At 30.7% G+C, this 23230-nt stretch overlaps 1 protein-coding gene across 4 annotated transcripts in view; it reads left to right on the top strand.

Annotated features, from left to right (window-relative positions):
• Window positions 1–23230, top strand: part of mmm (missing minor mitochondria) — a 129172-nt gene that overhangs the window by 70869 nt on the left and 35073 nt on the right. For 3 of the 4 annotated variants that reach the window (XM_075371445.1, XM_075371442.1, XM_075371443.1), the window contains 8 exons: window positions 1244–1414; window positions 6891–7053; window positions 9739–9918; window positions 11454–11582; window positions 16230–16451; window positions 20167–20311; window positions 21503–21613; window positions 22678–22811. In XM_075371445.1, coding sequence (XP_075227560.1) covers window positions 1244–1414; window positions 6891–7053; window positions 9739–9918; window positions 11454–11582; window positions 16230–16451; window positions 20167–20311; window positions 21503–21613; window positions 22678–22811 — 1255 coding nt within the window. The remainder of the gene's footprint in view (window positions 1–1243; window positions 1415–6890; window positions 7054–9738; window positions 9919–11453; window positions 11583–16229; window positions 16452–20166; window positions 20312–21502; window positions 21614–22677; window positions 22812–23230) is intronic. The other variant, XM_075371444.1, reaches the window with a different exon arrangement.

Here is a 23230-nt window from a genome sequence, read left to right as displayed (position 1 = left end):
TATTTTTTGCATGTGATTCACTGTTTCACTGCTTTGCAGACAATGGTGCTTAGTATTCATAGAAGTGAACCATGTAGGTAGTGCTTGTTATCTTTACATTGGCATTCAAGATTACTGAATGGGTTGAGCAGAGATTCTGTAGTAGATTTTGTTAGAAACTTGGTGACAAAGAAGTAGAAACAATAAGGAAAATTCAAGCAGCTTCTGGTGATCAAACTGTGGGTGTTACACAAATTAAAGAGTTGTATAGCCATTTCCAAGATGGCCAAATATTTGTCAAAAGTAACGAATTCTGTTACAGACCTTCACCAGCAAAAATTGAACAGCAATTAGAATAAGAGAGCTTAAAAATGAAGTAAGAATCTCATTTGGCTCAGTGCAACTGATTAGAGGACTGAGGACTAGGTGCTCACTAACATTGGCTTTGAAAGGTACTTTCAACAATTGAAACATGACTGGGATAATTGTGTTACATCAGAAGCGAACAAGTCATTGAACTATTTTTGTTTTTATGAACCAAAGCCTACTTATTTATTTTTTGTTGCATTATATCAACCCATCAAGATTATAATGTTACCTGATTTTAAGCTGGATTTCTTTTTACAGCTTTTTATTAATGGAGACTTAATACAGTGTATTTATCACATTATTTGTCTGTTTTTTAGTGCTATAACTTAGTAGTAGCAAACAACTTTGCTTAAATCGTGTTACTCCTGAATATGGTGTAGCCATGAGTAATTTCATTTTTATGATTAAAACAGTGAAAGGTTGTCTAGAAGTTGAATAGGCTGTATCAACAGTTATAAAATTTTGCATTAAAAATTAAAAATAGTTTTAAAAATAAATTATATAAAATCTGTTAATTAAGTGTATGTTTTTAATCATTTATTTTTATTAATTTATATGTTTAAATAGTATATTTTGGGTTGCATGATTTTTTAGCCATTTTATACATAAACTGTTTAACCGGACCCCATCCCCATCAGGAGAGATAAGTAAAAATTTTTCAATTTTTGTTATGATTTATGATTTATATCTGGTAAATTTATCTATTTTATAGCTTACAAAACCAGTGTTTGTATCTTCAGTTATTGCTTAGGATGTGCAATTTTCATGGTTAACAACATTGAAAGAAAATCATAAATTCTTCAGACTGAGTTTGAAATTTATTATTCTGATGTAGTAAAGTTTTAAGATAATTGTTATTTTTGGTATGGAGTGTTTATTATTTTTGTCAATTAAGGATGAATGATAATATTGATGTCGAGCAAAGTACATCAGAAAGAAGCTCTCATCAACGTACATCACCTTCTGTACATATTTCTTCATCTTCTGCTGGAGTTAGTGTTTCCAGACATCCTAGTAAATCATCTACCATCATGTCAACTTCATCTAAGTTTAAAAAAGAGATGAGGTATAATTATTTTGTATCAACTTAAACTTCTTATTGATGAACTCTTTATTTTTTGTATTACTTTTTTAACTTGTTTAATAATATGCACTTTTTGATTATTTTCTATTCTATTCCAGCGTGTTAGCTTCAACAAACCTTGCATCTCCTACATCCTTAGTTACATATCTAATATATTCTAATCTTTGTTTTCCAGTTACTTTTCGAAACCAAACTCGCCAATCCTAATTACCTTAATAAATGGCCTAATAACCTCAACCTTTGTTTACAAGATTTTCCCACAAACTTCTGCCTTTTTTAATTCGTCTTCAAACTTTTTCATTTTGTAACCTACTAATTAATCTAATTTTTGTAACACTTCAGTGTCACCACATCTTAAAATCTTTTATTATTCTGGCTTCTCCAATTGTCCATATTAAAAAACATAAAACATAAATCCTACATGTTTTATACCAGCATATTTCTTTTGTACATTAAGGCTTTTCTATTTTCTAGCTTGTTTTTTTAATATGCAGTTGATGTCTTTTTTATTTAGTTTCCACCCTTTGCAGTTCTACCTAAACAATTGGATCTGGTGATTTTTGGTTTATTGTTATATATTTTTTGTCTGTGCGCGCATGTGTGTATATACAGTAAACTAATACATTTCACTGATAAAATTATTTCTGCTTAAAATGTGTTTTTACTAAGTGATTTATACTAAGGCAGCATGTGCATATATTTCTGTTTAATGTGCATTCAGTTCTGCCTAATATTCCCTGATGAACTGAAATCAGATGATGTTTTGTATCTGATGATTTGAAATTTGTCATGAAAGGCTGTTATGAAGGCAAATGTATTCATGAAAATAAGATTAAATGTACTCACCATAAGTTGCCGTAAATTTCTCACTAAACAAACAGTCGGAAACCATTCATCATAACAGTGGATATGAATCATAGAATTCACGTCAGTGCTACATGTGAATTTGAACTGATGTGATGTGTGATTATCCTCTTGTGGTTTTGTTGAATAAGAACTGTTTGAATTGTTTGTTTTTCTTTTGTAAATGTATTTTTTTAGCATTAGTCATGAAATTGGTGTAGAGCAACAATGAGGGGCATTAAAAGAAAAGCATTATCAGTCGACAAATTAAACATTTCAAAAACATATGATCAAAATTATAAAGTAAAGACTCAAACTCAAATCACTAATTATCTTAAGATTCCTGATTCTACAAAAAAAGGAGAGATTTAGGAAACTGCCATACAAAGTGGAACAAAGAGGAAAAACTAGTAAATATGAACAGTTAATAAGATCTATTACTGAAATGGTTTTAGCAAGTATGTAGCTTACCTGCCAATGAATGGGTCACTGTTAAAGGAAAAAGAATTGGGATTAGCCAAGGAACTCCAAATTGCTGATTGCAGTGCATGTAGTGGTTGGATCGACAGATTCAAATCATGTCATGGAATTGTATATAGTCAGATCTGTGGTGAATTTGAGTGGGTGAACGAAGAAGAAGCTTGTGTTATTGAAAAATAATACTCTGTCTACTCTTGTTAAGAACTACAGCCTGCAATATGTTAATGCAGATGAATTCAGTCTCTTTTTTAAAGTAATGCCAGTTCAGTTCTTCATTTACAAAAAGACAAATGTCAAGATGGCAAAAAAAGTATTTTAAAGACTTAGGGTTTTAGTTGTACTAACGCATACAGTACAAAGAAATTAAGCTTCTAATTACAGGAAAGGTAAAATCACCAAGGTGATTTAAAAATGTTTGAACATTCCCTTATGGTTAAGCTAACCAATATTGAGCTTGGATGACTTTTGAATATTTTCCTTTGTGGCTAAAGAACTGAATGTGATGTTTCAAAGGCAGATCTGGAAAATTATTTTTTTTTATTGATAACTGCACAGCACGTTTAACGAATCTGAAACTATCAAACAAAAAAATTGTTTTTCTACCTGTCACTAGGACGAATAATTTACAGCCTATATGGATCAGGGTGTAATTAAAGTAGTGGAAGAGCAGTATCATGGTCCAACTTTATTTACATGCTATAGATTAAGGTTATCCTATTCCCGCTGTAAGTGTTTAGATGCAATGAATTTTGTCACTGCAGCATGGAATGCAGTCACCTCCAAAGTTATAGGAAACTGTTATATTAAAGCTAGGGCAAAGTGGCCAAAAGAAGAAGAAGAACCAGCAACTGACAGTTCTGACATTGAAAACAAAGTTGAAGAGGATACCAATATAAGACAGTTTAAGGAGTACTCATCTGTTGATGACTATGTACTAACATGTGAAGAGAGAACAATGCAAATTGTCATAGCTGCTTCTCAGTTAAGGTGATTTTCTGCATAAGATGCTAATTTGCATTGGATCTGTGAAAATCATATTAAGCAGTGTTTACTATATATATATATATATATAGCAATAAAAACAGCAATATCATTAGTGAAATTTGTAGTTTTTGGCTGTGGGTTGTTGCTCTTTAAATTTTCTTTTAATTCTATTTTAGTTTACTTCAAATATAAATTAAAACATGAAGGGGATTAGGTTATGTCCTTACCTTCCAAAATCTTTACCTCAGTCTCTTTTTCTATTTAGCTTCCGGAACCACCTTAAGGTATTACTTCAGAGGATGAATGAGGATGATTTGTATGAATGTAAATGAAGTGTGAAACTTCTTTACCTGCAGTTTGCCTTTCCTCAAGAAATTATAATGTATGGTTATCTATGCTTTAATTTTATTTTTCTTGAAATCTTAAACTTTCTTATCTCAATATATATTATCAAATGTTTTTTCAAGATTTACGAATAGCATGTATCTTGTTTTTTTCTACAAATTGTTCTAATTAGTAATTTGGAAATAATGAAATGTTTAATTTACAGTATATTCACATTTATCTCTGATCCTATTTTCTTTGTTGGTTCTTACATCTCTTAGAATAATAAATACAGAATAACAGTGATTTCAAATTATGAAGGTAGATTTTCAAATTTATCTTCATAATTTATTTAATATTTGTGTTGTATATATTTTATATACAATATGCTATATTTTTGTTACCTGTTAATTTACTGTTTTCAATTTCATTATATTTTCTTATTCTACATTTTTAATTGTTATATTTTACTTTTTAACTCCTATATTTTCTTTCATCACTGAATTAATCATGACATATTAACATTATTCATCATCATTAGATTCTACACCAAAGTTAGAATTTAGTTTTTTTGTGATCTTCATTTTAAATCCTTAAATATTGTTGAATTATTTTTTATTATTACTATGCTGTGCAAATTAATTGGGACAAGCTATTTTTTTTTCTTCTATAAATTGTTATGTCACTGCCAGTTATGTCTGAAACTTTCTTAAACCGGTTTTATCTGCCTTAAGGTGGTGTGACTGTTTGACCTTGATAATAAGAAAGCAGTTTGATTGGTTTAAAGTGAAAGTAAGTCACCTTAGCTTCACTTGTGAGCCTTTGAGTGTGGCAGGTGGATGTTAGTTTTTGCGCTCTGTGTAACACATGTTGCTTTTGTGGGTTTAAAAATGGATATTACTCTGTGGAAGTGTGTGTATAAAAATTATTACTCTTAAAGATTACACTTCTATGACGGTGAGAAAAGAAAAATATTATTAATTCATCTTGCAATTCCAATAACTAGGTTAACACTTTCTCTCTTGATAATCGTTTGACTTCAGTATGAAATTTTTTCTTTTTGTCCATTTTAACATAGTTTAGTAAACAGCCTATTCTGTAATGGTCAACTTCTAATAAAATTAACCATTTTTACACCTTTACAAAGAATTTGTCTGAGATTTTCTGGCATATTTTTTGTGGGAAGAACATTTCTGTAAAGGAAGCAATGCATCCATTCATCCCTTGGTATAAGAAGAATCTTTTAATTTTTCAGAAATCCACTGCTCTTTCCTGTTATCACCTTTGCGCCATCACTACATACTACAATTCATTATGTCCAATCTATGTTATAGTTTTGAGTAACTTAATAAAAAACATTAAAAAGACATTGTCATGTTGCATGACCAGGTATTGATTTGCAAACAACATATTTTCTTTGATTGATCTGCCCCTATTGCATTCATATCTCATAAAACATAAGTACTGAGAAATGTTTGCCACATCTGTTGATTCATCATATTGAATACTAAAAAATTCACTTAACTTACTTGCTGAATTATCTGATCACAAACATCGGCAACTATGTTATCAATTCACCTTGATATTGTGGCATTAGAAAGCAGGATTTTTTCAATGTTTTTGCTTCTTCTACACCTACTACACTTATTAAAACACTGAGCATATCAACTGTAGCAGGCAATATTAGGTTTTTTATGATTGTATGGGGTTTGGACATCTTGGCTACTCTTTTGCTACAAGATAACAATTATGCCATTATTTACAAATAGAAGCTTTTTAATTTTTCAGAGTATGTAATTTTTTTTTTAAATTCCCAGTGTTTTATGATCTGGGTGTTTAGTTTCGAAGTATCAAATTGATTTTGATTGGTTCATGCTTTCATTGGAGACTTGAAAGCAAACAACACACTAAGGCTTTCATCAAATGAGGTAAAACACACTAAAAATACCAAAATCTCAGTTGCTATTATTTTCAATGAAACATTTCTTTTAAAAATGTTTAAAGGCACCAGATGCACGCTTCTAAACTAAATTGATGTTCTGTAATCCCTTATGTCTCTTTCATACTGCTGAGAGCATGACGTGTTCAAACATGTCATATGCATGTTTGAACAATGATGCTCTTATAGCAAATATTATGCAAGCAGACCAAATTGCAAGGGTAAAAATTGGGAACCTGGTGGTTGCTCATGTTTGTACACTTCATATATGCATATGTTATCAATACAGCTAAATAGTTTTGGGGATTGTGAAATATTCATTATATGTTTTTTTTTTTTACTTTTTGGAGTTGTGGAGCTAAAAAGGTTGAGAATCAGTGTTATAAATAATTATATTTCTTAACAAATATCTCCTTGGTATATCATTTATTTTTTTGTGAAAAGTAATACCTTTCCATTCAATAATTTTAGAATATTTAAGCTGGGTTGTTTGTAGCTCTTGTTTGTGTAGTCTGCTAGAGCTGATGTCAATTTTATGATGCACTAGAATTTGGTAATACAATTTGGTGAAGACAGGTAGCATTGGGGTCCTTATTAATTTTATTCTAATGAACTTATGTTCAGAAAATTTCTTACCTCAGTAAGTAATGAGGGTAAATCAGAATGATGGAAGGACCCTAATAAAGTGGGAATTAAATTCTTTACTTAAATCATTTGGTTTATAAAATAAAACTAGTTAATAGATTATAAACTAAATTTTTAAAGCAAATGTTTAGAAAATTGCTGTAGTAACTAATAACATCAACATATTCAGAAAACACATGCTTGTCCTATTTATTATGAAATATAATCTTGTTGTAAATTGATACTTTTCATTTCACTTTTTAGGCATAAACATCGTACCATCCCTAAATTTGATCACAGTATAACAGAGCATTATGATGAGGTAATTGATTTTGATGAAGTGCAAGCAAAAAGAGAAGAATTACCGATTTTATTGCCAAATAATCCTGTTCTTATTTGGGGTTTTAATGATGATCTTTTGCCTAAGGTTGGTTATTCTTTTTATTTATATCATAAATATCTGTAGACGTTCCACGTAAAATCTTATGTATGTCAAGTTACGAAAAAAACTTGAGACCTTAAAGCGAATTAAATACAGATGCAGACTAGTTTAATGAGAAGCAGTGTACTCAAATATTATCAAATTTGAGTGTTATTATCATATTTGATAATTATTATATTATTAGTGTGACAGGTATCATATTTCAGTAATTATTATTAGCAAGTATTTTCAAATTTAAAAAAATATATATTATTAATTTTTCTGTTTATTAGTACTTTTTAAAATATATTTTTAAATATTGTATATTACAAACTATTTTTTATGATGAATCTGATTTCAAATTTACTTTTTTACAATTTTTTTTTATTAACATTAAATATTAAAGATTAGAATTTCAAAGAAAATTAGTAACATTTAATAGAACAATGTAAATAAAAAAATGTAATTGAATTTTATGACTAAAAAAGCTGTTAAAATTGCAGAATGTTGTTAATTTAATAATGTTGTTAATTTTTTTTTAAGTGGATCCTGTGTAAGGATATGTTAAAAAGGTTCAGATCTCTTAATCAAACTTCAAAAGATATTCTTAGTGAATCTTAGGGTTAAATTTTGTATTTGTAAATGTGAGAGAGAGAGAGAGAAAGAGCGAGTATGTGTGTGTGTGTGTGTGTGTGTGTGTGTATGTGTGAGTATATATATATATATATATATATAAAACCACCCATACAATTGTATATTGACATTTATGTAATACATAAATAAAAAATATATATTATATTTTTTATCCATTATTTATATATATATAAAATCCTGGAATAAAATATGCAGAAACAATATTTCCTATGCTTGTATAGGAAATGAAGAATTGGATGTATCAATGAAAGTTACAAACTGTTGATCCTGAGGTTCTTGACCTTTAAGGTGTAATAACATGCTTTAAGATTTCATGTAGAAGAGTCCTGTTAATTCAATATTCCAATGATTCCAATAATTAGGTCAGAAAAAAAATTTAAAATTCAATATAAAGCCATGTTGAAAACACATATTAGAATGGTAACTAGTTAACATTCATATATGATAAAAATAACATGTTATTTATATGATATATGATATGTTATTCATTATATATATATAGATATATATACACACACACACACACACACACACACACACACACACACACACATCCTTTGTACACTTCTCAAAACCCTGCCATATTTTGTTGGAAATCTGGGCGTACTCAAGCCCTTAAGAGGTAATCACTGCTAGTAAAATGTCTCCCTTTCAGTCTGTTCTTCACTTGGAGGAACAGTGTGAAATCACATGGAGTGAGATCAGGACTGTAGGAAGGGTGCTCTAACAGTTTTATTCTAGTGCTAGGCAAATACTTTAAGTAAACTTATTTGAAGCAAAATACTTGAGGGATGTGCTGGAGCATTATCGTGCTGACAACACAATCTGTCCAATCTTTAGTTTGGGTGCAGCTTCTTGAAAGCTTTGACAACTTTAGGGAAGCATTCCTTGGTATACCACTTCCCTGTAATTGTTATCTGAGTTTTCAACATAACTCACTCTAACACTTCTCTTGCACTAAAAAATATGGCCACCATTCTTTTCTTTAGTATTTTGGATCTTCGAACAGCCACAGGGATCTGTTCATCTTCAAACATCCACCCTTTGTTCTGAGCCTTGGTTGTGACATCCACAGGGATCTGTTCATCTTCAAACATCCACCCTTTGTTCTGAGCCTCGGTTGTGATGTCATAATAACACAGCCAATTTTCATCACTTATCACAGTACAGTTCACATAGGGAGATTTCCCATTTTTACAATTTTTCAGCATTTCACAGCACCATAAAACACAATGTGGCATCTGATTGACATTCAAGGTATGTGGCACTCAAAGGGTATAAAGCTTTCTAACTTACGTGACCTCGCAGAATAGTACAAACTTCTAGTACATTAGTGACCAAGGATACCTCTATTTGGTGGTTGGTCACACCCCTGTCTCAAGCATTTTTCAAATAATGTTTCACTCAGTCAGAGATGAAGACAGTCGATCTGACCTTGAACCATTCTCAAAGTCAAATTTTTTCAAACTCTTTGTACCACCTAAATATTGTTGCAAGATGAGAACAATCGTCTCCAAGCGCAGGAGTCATTTCCTCTAAGCATTGATCAACACTTAATCCATGTGCAAAATTGCACACTTTTCTACCACAACTGCATCACTACTTTTTATCACTAATGCTGCTAAAAAGCAGATGACACTGAGACTGTAACTAAAGTGGCTACAATGCAGGTTGGGACCTGTGCTAACTTTTAATCACCTGGGATAGTCACCTGTAATGTCTGTTTTACATTACATTGCAAAACTTACCTGGTGTTCTTTGTACTTACTGGTTGAAAGATATGAATTTTCAGAATTATTAAAACTATAATTACTTCAGTAATTTAATAATTGATTGTATTCATATGTTCAATAAATACTTCACATAAGGAAAATATTATAAGCTATTTAAATGCTATATTCTGTATATTATATATATAATATGTTGATTGTTGTGATTTAAGTGTAAATTCCAATATTAATATTACTTAATGTACATTTTTTTATTATATTATTAATGTGGTATTTATGTAAATTATATTTTTTTTTTAATTTTTAGCTGCGTCTTGATTGTCCATTTGAACTGACGTGTATACGATTCCATCTTTCAAATGGTAACATATTAGTGGGTTGCACAAAAAGTGGCCAAGTTGTTCTATGGGATTTAAGAGGAAGGATTGAAAAAGTTGATGAACCTCCAAGTATAAATTCTGAGGATGAAAAACATAGAATGAAGCTGGTAAGTTACTTGCTGATTACATCACTTATGCTTATTTTTTTAAGAATTATGTAGCTTTGGAGGCAAATCCATTATCAGTTTAATCTATTATATACAAATCATGAATATTAATAAAAAATAGAAAGTTGATGTGTAAAAATGTTTGTCTTCCATATAATTGAATAAATAATTTTATTACTGTTTATTACAAAAGTGCAGCCACTCTTGTAATAATATTTCTTATTGCTTGTCTTGTATTAAAATTTGTTTTTAGATTTGTAATTTTAATATTTTTCTTATTTCCCTGTTTTATTCTTCACTGTTTTAATTTTTAGAATTTCCATTTCTTCTACTTCTTATATATAATTTTTTTTTATAAGGTGTTCATATGTGTGTACATGTATGCTCTATGAGTCATCGTAGAGCATACATTTCCCTCTATCATGTGATCATGAATAATATGAGCATTTGTATTATTGTAGTGGTATTTTCAGCCTGAAATTTGATCTGTTTGATCATAAACTTCAGATGTAATGTCACATTGGTTTTATATCAGATGTTATTAAAAACTGGTTTGACTACCAAAATTGCCTTCAGCTGTTATCTGAGGAGCACAGAGAAGTAAACAATATTATAAAAGTTAAGATTAGTGGCCAGTTCCTTTTTTTATTGGCAGCAAATATTACTTTACTATCCTTGAGTTATCTGGTATTATATTTTTTTATAGAATTCATCATTTATTTTTAACTAAAGATTAATTGTTAAATAGCCAGAAGAGAGGTGTATGTGGTTGGAGAAACATAATTTGTGGTTTATGGCCATGGATAAGAAGGTAAACTACATTTTGTAAAAATTTTATGGTTCTGTAATATTCAGATAATGTTAGAGTAGTATCCTGGAAAATGAAGTTTGTGATAAAAGAATTAAATATACAGTAGCTGTGGCCGTGTGGTATATATTAGCAAAATTTAACAATGAGTGTAATTTCACTCTCTATGTTGTTGACAATTTTTGGTGGCTATTTAACATATTAGTAAATATTTTCTAAAATTTATTAAAAAAATTAATATATAAAAGAAAAATAGAATCTGAATATACCCTCAGTTGTTCTTGTAAGAGAAATTTTGAACAAATGCTTGAGAATGCTTGATTTGGTAACAAATGATGAGAAATGTTACCATCATGGTGCCTTTTAATTTTATTTAAAATATAAATAAGAGAATCCATTATAAATAAATGAGATGAGAGTTATCTACTTTGTTATAAATTTCAACTTACCTGTCCTGGATTTGAACCTTCAATATTTGTCTGAAAAATATACTAAAGTTGAAAAGTTGGCTTTGAAACATTAGGGAGGTGTAGAAATTTTAATTGAAAGAGAGAATTGAGAAATTTTTCAAAACAATATTCGTTATTAATACTATAATAATATAGTAAGTTCTATGTAATATTATAAAACTATCATGTTGTTCATGTAATATAAAAAAAGTCAAGCATTATTCTAACAAAATAATAATAATTATTATTTATAAATAATTTAATTATTTATGTATTAGTCAGAGTGGATGCATTGGACAAAAGATATTAGATCAAAACGCAGAGTACCAATTACAGCAATATCAAGTTATTATGATTCTCATGTTGAACAAGCCACCAATCTACAATTTGTACATCCCTTTTTAAAAGTGAGTTGATATATAAATTATTTTAAATAGATTTAAAAAAAAAATTTGCTGTGCTTTTTTGCCTGTGATAATTAGTAGAACATTATTTAAATACGTTTTTTCACATTGATTGGCCATAAATTAAAATGAGCCAGATTAAGATGTCATCAAGGATTTATTGAAGTTATAATCTGTAACTTATTAAAAATTGAAAAGAAATATTATATCTGTATGTTGAAATTCTGAAATTCTCCATTTTTTCTGATGCATGGAGAAAAGAATATTGAATCAATCATTCTATCAAACAGAATTATCTGCGACTGATGGTCACAGTTGTAGGTTAGTGAATTTGCTGCTATCTAGTTTTCATCATGTCAGTGATCAACTGTATATACATTGTGACCTGAACTTATTCTGTTTAATGAATTTCACGTACATGCAAGTTGTATTACAGACAATGGAAAAACAGCATTTGCTATTGGATGCATCTGGTCTTATCACTTTCTTAAAAAGTTGGGCATATGGTTCTGCGGACAGTTTTCATAATAATTTTCTAGTTAATAACCTGTCTCTTTCTGTGTAGTTTATGTTGTCATGGAAAGGGAGAGAAATGTTTTTCTTTATCCTACTACATAGTGTTTCATGCCTTTGTTAATATGGAGAAGATGTATTTGAAAGGATGTGGGTGTAAGGTGTGATCCAAAACAATTTGCTAGAATTACAGAGATTGTATCAGTGATTATTCTTATTCTAGAATTAACCTGCACGTCTATTTTGCTTAATCTGTAGTTGTATACTTGTGCACAGTAATCTACTATTGCATGCATTAGTGCTAAAGAGATATGTATAATATTACTTGGATTCAACTGTTCAGATTAATCCAATCAATTTAAGTTTTTAAATTTTGTACCTGCAGTTCCATTGACTATTTTTGCAAATTTATCACTTTTTGCAAAAGTATCACTATTTTTTGTAGTGGTACTTATATATGTTAATGACTGATACTTATATATTGTATGTGATACCAATGTTATTAGATATACTGTTAGAGTAACAACATTTATGAGGTATTTTTATTTTAAGTAAGTACAGTTTTGATATAAAAAACGAGCAAATTTGTTTGAAAAATTTTATACACCTGAAAGCCTGGCTCTTAACCACAATTATATTAATTTTCACCTACATTAAGGCATTTTATTGTGTGATCAGGTTCTCCATTCCAACTTCATAGAAATCTGCTCCTGAGAAGATAATCATTATTGAACATCTGTTTTTATATCATCATCGTTATTGTGGCACTGACTGCCAAGTTGCTGCTTTAAATGCAGGAACAAGTTGTACTCACTGAGTACCAGGTCAGGACTGTAGGTGGGTGATCAATTTGTTCCCAGCCAAATGTCCCAATGAAATCTTGGGTGTGATGAGCTGTGTTTGGCGAAGCATTGTCATAGAGCAGGATGATTGTCATATTGAACATGCCATGTCTTTTTGGATTGCGCAATGCAGTTTAGTTAAGGTGTTGCAATATGTATCAGCATTTATCATTTCACTCCAAGGCAAAAACTCAACAAGCAATGGCTGGCTTCTGTCTATCCCAAACAACAGTGCACATGATTTTCTGGGCTGACAATATTTGCTTGAACTTAACTTTCTTTGGAGATTTTGAGTGTCTCCATTTCATAGACTGTTGTTTTGATTCCGATGTAGTGCGAGACACCCGTATCTCCTCACTAGTAACAATTCAGCTTAAAAATGGATTGCTTTCATTGTTGTATCTTGTGAGAAAGCACTGGCTAAATGATTGTTTTTGTGCAACTCTTGTTAGAATTTTTGGTACCCAGTTTCAGCACAACTTTCAATAATTTAATTTCATAGAGAATACTTTATGAAATTAAAGGAAATTCATTATGCAAGGCTTTTCTCACAGACTTTTCCATAACTTTCTGTACCATGTCATCAGTAATGATAGACAGTTGTCCACTCCATGCTTTTGTATGGCCCTTTTTAAATGCTCTAACCCATTTTCTCGCCACTCTATTGGACATAGTGTTGTCCTCATATACTTTACTAATCTGTCAATAATTTCGGCTGCTTTATATCTTTTTCATTTAAGAAACAAATTACAACATGCATAAGAAACAGTAAACAAAGACTAATAATCACAAAGTGGAGTAGAGGAGTTATAATGCTTAATATAAGAATGCTGCAAGTGAATTCTCACAGCCTCTCTCACTCCAACTCCAACACTTAATCTGCAAGAAGTGCCCGTAGCTTTAGGGTAGCTTAGGTTACTAAGACGAGTAACTTGAAAGATTGAATAACTAACCCGAGCAGGACACTGGTTCGGTGAAGAAATTTGTATTGAGGGGACAGCCGTGGATATCAGTTCACAGTTATATCACCCTCAGAAAATAAATAACCTAAAGTACTACTAGGTTTGGTAAAGCAGCTTCTTGCATGTGCGGCTGGACAGATAGATGGCAGCTCAGTCACCAAGAGTAGGATGCCTTTGGCTAGTTTCCAAGAATCTGAACATAGCACACTAAAAATGGAAGAATAAAACAGCTGGACTGAAATAAAGTAATAATAACTGGAGAAATTTAGAAACTAAGATTTATGGAACATAGAATGTCAGGGGTTTGGGGGTAGGGGAAGAGATTGAATTAATAAGGGAATTAAGGATGACAAGGATAAAGCAAAGTTGCTGCATTGATTTACAGGGTGATTATCTACTGGTGTACAATGGAATGACCATACTGGAGAGAGCTAGGAGTGGAGTGAAGTGGTGCATGGGGATGAGAGAGAGAATATTAAGGTTTGAAACATAGTTGTTTGGACATAATGGAATTTTTCTAAAAAATATCATATATATGGATCCTGAGGGAGAGAGGTAGTAGTTGAGAGTTTTGAGGCTGGTATAGAGTCAAGTAAATTCCTGAGGTTTGGAAAACTTCCGTAATAATGCTTACTTTTAAGAAGGGGTACAATAAGAATTGCAAGAACTAAAGGGGTATATCTTTGTTAAGCATACCAGGAAAAGTTTATTCAAGAATATTTCATGCAAGATTTCATACATTAATTGAAGATCAACTTGGAGAACCACTTGTGGTTTCAGAACTAGAAGAAGTAAATGAATTCAGGATGGATTTTTGTGCTGTGACAAATGACTGCAAAACATTTGGAGCTTAATAAGGAGGTTGTTTTGGGTTTACAGATTTGGTAGTTTGACCAAGTACCATGGAAGGTGTTATGAATTGAATTTGAGAAATGAAAGGTTCTCAAACATCTGATCAATGGAATAGAAGGTTTTTATTTCAAGTTTTGTAATTATGTTAGGAAGAGAAATACAGAGTCACCATGTTTTTCATATTCTCTGGTGTCAGACAAGGTGACATATTCACCTTACTTCAATATTTTTCTAGATGGTGTCCGAAAGATTGCATGAGCAGAGAAAGGAGATTCTGTATGGATTACTGGAAAATTAAACCAGTGAATATGAGTTGAGTATATATGAGTCAATGTATTTGAGTTAGCATGTGTGAATGATCTGGTGTTGATTGCAAAATCTGAGAAATACTTTGTGTTTAACCTTACAGTCTGGAGTGAGGAATTGGAAAAAATAAATAAGAAGATAAGTAATGAAAAAAACTAAAGTGTTGCTGATCTGTAAAAAATAGAAAAGACACAAATATTGACCTAAATGAATGTCAGTTGGGATAGGTTGAGTCCTTCAGAAATTTTGGTTCTTTCTATTAGTAGTAATGATAGAATGGAGGAATAAATAGGTTCTAGAGTGACTGTGGGGGTAAGTTGTATTTTGCACTATGCAGAGGATTATTCAACATGAAAGAAATCAGTGGTAAACACTGAAAAGGCTGGATTTAAGTCTATGTATGTTCCTACACAATGCTGGTAAAACATGGGTGCTGTGTGAGTAGTAGAAGCCAACTGCCAGCATAAGAAGTGAGGTTTCTGAGAAGAATGTTGGGAAAGACTAAAGGGAATCATATAAAAAACCAAAATATAGTAGCTTTAGAGAGCTAACAACTTGTATTAATAGTGCTCATCTTAGAGGTTTGAACATGTGATGCATGTGGGAGTAGATAGATTATTGAAGAAAGCTTGGGAATGCAGAGTTAAAGGAAGGAGTGAAGGGTGGAATGAGGCCAGTGGGAAGATGGGGAGATGGAATTAGAAAGTTGGTGGAGAAAAGAGAGGAGTTGACTGGCATGTGGTTGGAAGGAAAGTTCAAGAAGGTAGAATGTGGGCAGCTTTTGTAACCTTGACACTGTAACTGGTACAAGGAGAGATGATTAAGTTACTATTTCATAACTGGTGGCACTGTCTGCAGTCATAGGCATTTTATAAACACCCAGGAAACTAAACAAATATTAAAAATCACATAATGGCATCTGTAGTAAGCTAATAGATGTAATTATTACATATGCACAGAATGCGCAGCAGATGCATGTCTTTGCTGCAGTGGAGATACATCAAAACTGTACTTATTTAAAAAATTTATCTCGTATGTTAGGCAATTTCTCAAACAGACCTTATTTGAGTCTGATTCGTACAAAGGTTTCAATTTTTAGATAATGTCCTCCATAAACCATGTCAATTTATTTATATCTAACATTGTAGTTAAATTTTATTTACTTTTGATTGCAGTTTATGCCAAATGGTAAAGTTAGAAATCTTGAACCCGGTGAACCACCCAGTGAGCAATTTGTAACATCAGCACTCAGTGGCTCTGTATTATTTTGGGATTTAGATATAACAAAAATAAAACGTAAACAAAAAAGAAAAAAAATTGTTGATCAACCATCTAGTTTATATGTACAGCATTCACCTTATGATTGTTTAAATAATAATTGGAAACCATTTTTAAAGGTATGATTTTTATTTAATAATGTCTTTGTTATAAAATACTGTTAATCTGACAATATTACAAATTAATTTTAATAATGATTTGATGTTTTTTAAAAGTTTTGTTATCAAAAAAGATATTTGTGTTTTAGTGGTAGCTTTTTATTATTTTAAAGGCTACCAAATGCATCATGTTTACAACAATTTTTTCTAGTCTCTTTTTGATTATAAACTCTCTTCTAGGTTCATTTATTTATAAGTAAAACTCAGTGATAAGTAGGACATGTTACACATCTTCATAAGCAAAATGAATACTATTTTTAGTACTTTTGTTAAATAATTGATCATTGAAATAAAGAGGAAATCATGTAAAAACTGCTCTGTTGAAAAAAAGAGATGGTAATGGACTTAATAATGGATTTCATTAGACTAAGTAACCTTTGAAGTAGGAACTGAAAGAATTGTCACTCATTAACATGTTAAAACACTGCTCAGAAGCAATTAGAATTGATTATATGCATTATATAATACAACTGTTTAGACTACTTGAGTAGTTCTTATATTTTTCTGAGTTTTTTTTACAAATTTTTAGTCTAATATTGTTTGTGTGGTTCTCAAAGTAATGAATTTTGTGTGAACTGTAAAATAAGGTTTCCACTGTCTTTTGTTGTGATAAACGGTTTTTTTCTTTTCATTGTAAAGGTGAATTTGAACAGTGTTACTGTTCATTGACCTGTTTTGATTATGAGTGAAGTAATGCACCATTGTTCCTGGGAAAGGTGATACATAGGTCAGAGCCAGTCTGTAGATTGAGTACCTTGGATAGGTACTGTATGAATTGCGCTAGCTACTTTGCTGGCTATATTTGTGTTTTGGTATTGGCCCTTTCTATAATGGCTTGATGGGTGGCTGTTATATTATTGATATTCTGTAGGCTGGTGTGATTATATCAGTAGAATAATTCTTCTAGACATTAGTGAAAGTATTGCATATATATATATTTTTTTAACATTGTATGCTTTTACTGAGAAGCATATTAATAATTACTCAGTAATAAAACCTGATTTAAGTGGAATTAAATTTGCAAAACATTTCAGTTTGTTGAAGTTATCCTCGTATCAATGCCATGCACTGATTATAAGGTAAAATTTGTATCGCTGAACAAAATTAGCATACAAGATGGAAGTTACTTCATTTATAAGAGTGTTCCAATTTCTAATGATATTGTTTATGATAACTGATATCTAGTCCCAAGTTTAAATTTGCCTGACTGAAATCACTAACTATGTTATATCCATTTTTTGTTATAGCATTAATTTTATAAAATTTATTATTTTTTTTATGAATTATTATATTATAATTATTATTTACTATATTGGTAAATTTCCTTATTCTGAGCACAGACACAGTTTCTGGAGGAAAACCAATTTTTGATGTAGCATATTTTTAAGATTTGCAAAGTCATAATATGAGGGCTATATTTTTTCTCAACCTCTGATCATGCATCTAAGTAAACAAGAGATGTGCGGGAGCCAGGTCTGTGCATTGGGTGATTGCACCGCCCCCACATGTGGAGCATGTGCCATTGCCAGCTCCATTGCATCAGTCTGAGCTGAGATATGGGCAATTGAAATGCCATTAAAATTGATGCTCTCACCAAGTGTGATACATTTTCTGCAAGCAGAAGGATATAGCTTTGCAGAAATCTATTGCAGAATGAGCCTAATGTATAGTGAAAACTTTTAGTGATTGTATTGTACAGGAATGGTGTAGGAAATTTAAAGAAGGGCAAATGGACATCCATCACGAAGGTGGGCAAGGACGCAAGTCTGTCGTTACTGTATGCCTGGTTGAGCATGTTGATGATTTTGTCCGCCACAAATAAAGATTCACTGTATATAAACTCTCTGCAAAAATCCCAGAAATTTCAAGGTCTTCACAAACTTTGAATTTGTGTTTCAAGGTCTTCACAAACATTGAAAGACAAATTGACCTTGAATTTGTACACAATTGTGACTAAAGACCTAATATACCAGAAACTGTGTACATTTTGGGTCCCAAAAATGTTGAGTGACAATCACAAAACACAGCGAATTGTGTCAGCCTTAATGTTTCTCACAGGTTATGGTAATGAGGGGGAAGAGTTTTTAAAGCCTATCATTACTGGCGATGAGACTTGGATCCAGTATGCCAATTCTGAGACCCAAAGAACAGTTTAAGCAGTGTATCCATGCTTCTTCTCCAAACAATCTGAAAAAGTTCAAACAGACATTGAGCCACAGGAAAAGAATGGCTTCAGTTTTTTGGAACCATAAAGGTATCTTGTTGGTGGATTTTATGGAGCAGAGGATAACGATAACAAAGAAGTTTTTGAGAATCTTTACGTCGATTCCGCAGAGCGACCCAGAACAAACATGCATTCTCTCACTCAACATGATTTTGATCCACAACAATATTTAACTGCACTGTGCCAATGTGACACAAGACCATCTCAAACAATTGAACTGGGACGTTTTTGACCATCAACTGTGTAGTCTAGACCTATCACCTTGCGATTTTCCCCTCTTCTGAGAATTGAAGGCATGGTTGGGTGGACAACACCTTGCCACCAACGAAGACTTCAGGAGGCTGTAAAGACATACCTTACCTCACTGCCGGAAAACTTCTTTGAAAAGGGCATCAGAAAGCTGGTGTCACGATACGACGAATGCCACAATCGTTTTGGCGATTATGTAGAAAAATAAGTTAGATACTACTCAACTTTTAGTAATAAAAACATTTTGTTTTGTCAGTATGTCTTTTTTTTATAGCCCATCGGAGTTTGAAAAAAAAGCCCATGTAAATAATATTCTAATGCCATCACAGCTAAAACACTTTGAATTTGCTAGTGATTGAGAGCATAACTCACTTAAAAGATGGTCTTGAAGCAGTCCTTTAGGTATTTTGGTTTTTTGTCTTGTACTGCAGTTCCTCCAACAGCAGGAAAATCCTTCTGAACATTCATTCATTCTCTTTATCTTTAATTTTTTTTCTATTTTGTGTATGAAACTGTTAGATCATATGTCTGTCAAGTCCTTGCTAAGGATACAAAGACCTGTAGAACCAGCATGTCTTAAAGTATTATCTAATTACGTCAGTATTTTTTTAATGCATGTAATTTTCGTGTATTACAAGTATGGTATTTGCATTTCCACTGGTGTGTTACAGAGCACTCATATCAAGTTTTCACCACCTCAAATGCTATCTGTCAGTCATTGATAGAGCTATTTATGGGGTTTATATTTAAATGGTGTGGTTACCAAACACCCAAGTACAAATTTAATTCGTTTAACATCAGAATTTAGTCTTTAGAATTATTCATTATGAAGTAAAAAAATAAATGAAGATAAAACAAAAGAATACATCTGTTGCACAGAAAGTAAATTGAGGGGAGAATCGGAAGCCTCGCTGTAAATGCTTGTACAGGACATATGTAACCAATACCACAGCCAATGTGTTTAAAGGTAGTTTCCTGTAATCTGTCTTGGTGGTTGAACTGTCTTTTGGATAAACTGGAACTCCTAATTTTTTCTAAAATAATTGTAAAATACTGTAAAAATAAGTCTTTAATCTTAGAATACAATTTTTATTATTATACTCTTCACTACAACTGAAGTGATAATTTTTTAACATGTACTCACATAAGAACAGTAATTAATTGTAAATTAAATTTAATGTATGATAATGTGTCTGTTCTAAGGTGAATGTTTTGACGGATGAATTAATTCCAACACCATTATTGGGGCTATCATTGGATGTAATTCCAGTTAATTATAATCGAATAACACCAGAACCACCTCCTGGAAAACCTGACTCTTTGGAAGATTGCATAGAATATGCTGCTGGTAATTACAGTCTAAAGCTTGTAAAATTATTATTACGGTAATCCATTTTAAATGATTGTTGTAAGCAGAGAAAAAAATAATAAAGTGAATTTTCTGCATTTTCTTACCAAATAATCTTCACTAATATCTTTTGAATTAGTTACATAAAATTATTTTATTTGTTTACGATCTTAATGTAGCTAATTTACTATTATATATGTTAGATATATTCAATTTATGTATTCATATTTAGAATGTTTTTCTGGTCTTTATTAACCACTTGGATTATTTATTTTGTAATTATGCTCTGATTAAGGCTTTACTACTGTAATTTCCCTTGATCAATCCAGGTCATATTACAGGGTCAATTCACGCGCGCGCGCGCGCCCGTGCACATACAACAGATGTTGGTGTTCAATAAAATAACAAAAATTGTTCTGTCATAAAAATTTGTCACTAAATTTATGGCATCACTTATGAAACAATCTTTATAATGTGTATATGATAAAACCAATACTACAACTAAAGAACACAGCAAGTCATGCCAAGAGCTGAAATCATACTGAAGAAAATTTCATCACATTGAATTACTCATTTACTTTACCCACTGACATGCCTATACATATCTGGCTTGACATGGAACAACATCATTCGACTGTTATTCATCAAATACAGGTCAGCAGCATACATCACAATATAAATCAGATGTGAATAAGCAAACATACTAACTTATTCATATTGTTTGTTTCACAAATGATGGAACAAATAAATTTAAAGGGTTGTAACTTAAGAACGTTGTATGATGGGTTGTTTGAGAATACATTTAAGATTCAGCATATAAAATACTATATAGAACACCTTTTCTGTCCACCTTTTCAGTTCCAAATTTTATATTGACCAGTGTTATTTATCTTATTATTTGTTGACTTGGTTCAAATTGTCTTCTTGGATGCCCAAAAGTAGTGGTTTTTGTCACCATTTTATAATAGTTCTACTTAAATTATTGAACAATTTCAGAAAATTTTCAGACCTTTTTTTTCTATCGTATTATGTGATAATCTGAGACACATTAAGATTATATAAACATTGAGAAGTATTATTCTGATGTAACAAAAAACAGAAGACATAGATTAAACAGAAGATATATAGGTTGAAGAAATGAGCAATTATTATATTTAATGTGTTTTTTTATTACTTTTGCTTGTCTTACAGATTATTCTGATGTACCAAAGTTTTCTTATACCTTCACTATTGGGACTGCAAGAGGCAATGTTGGATTACTTACCCTACAGCCTGAAAATATGCCATCTGGAGTTATTGAAAGTATGCTTTTCTTATCGTCATAAGAATAATTTTGTGCTAATCCATTGATTTTTTTTTCAAAAAATTGCTTATTAATAATAATTAAAAAAAAATAAAATAAAATAAATAATAATAAAATTAAAAATAAAATAATAAAATTATGATTTTGATAAAAGATTTTTGGTTTAGCTTAAAGTTAGATTGTGTTAGGTTACTAATGATTCCATGTATATGTATGTTGTCATGTATGTTGGCGTGTTGTATAAGCATGTGTTGGAAAAGGTTGAAACTGCATTACTACTGAACCTGAAAACATTTACATCCATTAGGACAACAATAATAATCAATGTACTTTTATTTATGCATGTTTAATTTATTATAGTTTTCATGTTTTATTAATTATAATTCATTATTATGTAATTGGTATTAATAATTCAATAAATAAAGTGGTTTTTCCGATGATCAAAGCTGTAGTGTTCTTTTATGGACACCACTGCATATGTAATTTAAATGAATTGATGAAAATAAAACCACTAATAATAAATAAATAGATAATAAAAATAAATGATAACACAAAGCATAATTGACATGTTGATAGCAGCATGTTACAATTAATATGGACATAACCCTTTTGGTGATTGTAGATCAGCTGAATTATCTGATGTTTATATTCTATATCTGCTTATTTATCAGATGTTTATATTAGTTCGTATCTGCTTATCTTTTGGGAGTATTTATAAATTACTGTCTTATACAAAATGTTAGGCTTCAATGACCATTGGTCAGTCATTAAACAGTACTTTTTTTGAGTTTTAAATAAGGCAGAATCTGTCAGCTTTTCACCACTCATTTCATCCATCTCATCTTCCACATTTTAAGGAATTTTAAGGAATGTAAACACTAATAAATAAATTATGTTAGGTATTTTTAAATATTATTAAATAATATATATATATATATATATTAATTAACCGAGTATAATATTAAAAAGCATATGTTAGTTTACAACTCTGTAAAAGTATATTTTTATTAATGATTTTTAATATATTTAAATTACAATAAATTTTTCTTTACTTTTGTTATAGTTCCAATAACTCAAAATTGGTTTAAAAATATGCATGATGGTCCTGTTACTCACATTTATAAGAATCCATTTATAAATGAATTGATAATTACATCAGGAGGACATGTTTGGGCTATATGGCATACAGATTATGTTGTAAGTAAGCATACAGTTATTCAAATCAACATATAATTTATTCTTATAATAATTTGTTGTTTCTGAAAATATTTTTTGACGTATTGTGATGTGTATGAAGCATTATAAGAATTGTATAATTAATGTTAATAATGTTTAATCAACAATATGCTAATTATTAGCATATATATATATAATAAAATAAAAACAACAAAGCAAAAAATAAAAACAGCGAAAGAAAAACAAAAAAATAAGGTAAGATATTTCTTAATTCTATACTTGAGTGGATCAATTTGATTTATATTATATATTTATTAGTGGTGATATGGGTCTTGAAAAGATTGATTTTAGAAAAATAATGTGTGTGTGTGTGTGTGTGTGTGTGTGTGTGTGTGTATTTTATATACTAGCTGTTGGTTGTAGCTTCGCATGTGCTATAT

Source organism: Lycorma delicatula, chromosome 7 (genome assembly GCF_047948215.1).
Source record: "Lycorma delicatula isolate Av1 chromosome 7, ASM4794821v1, whole genome shotgun sequence".
NCBI lineage: Eukaryota > Metazoa > Arthropoda > Insecta > Hemiptera > Fulgoridae > Lycorma > Lycorma delicatula.
This window is presented reverse-complemented; position numbering and strand designations above follow the sequence as displayed.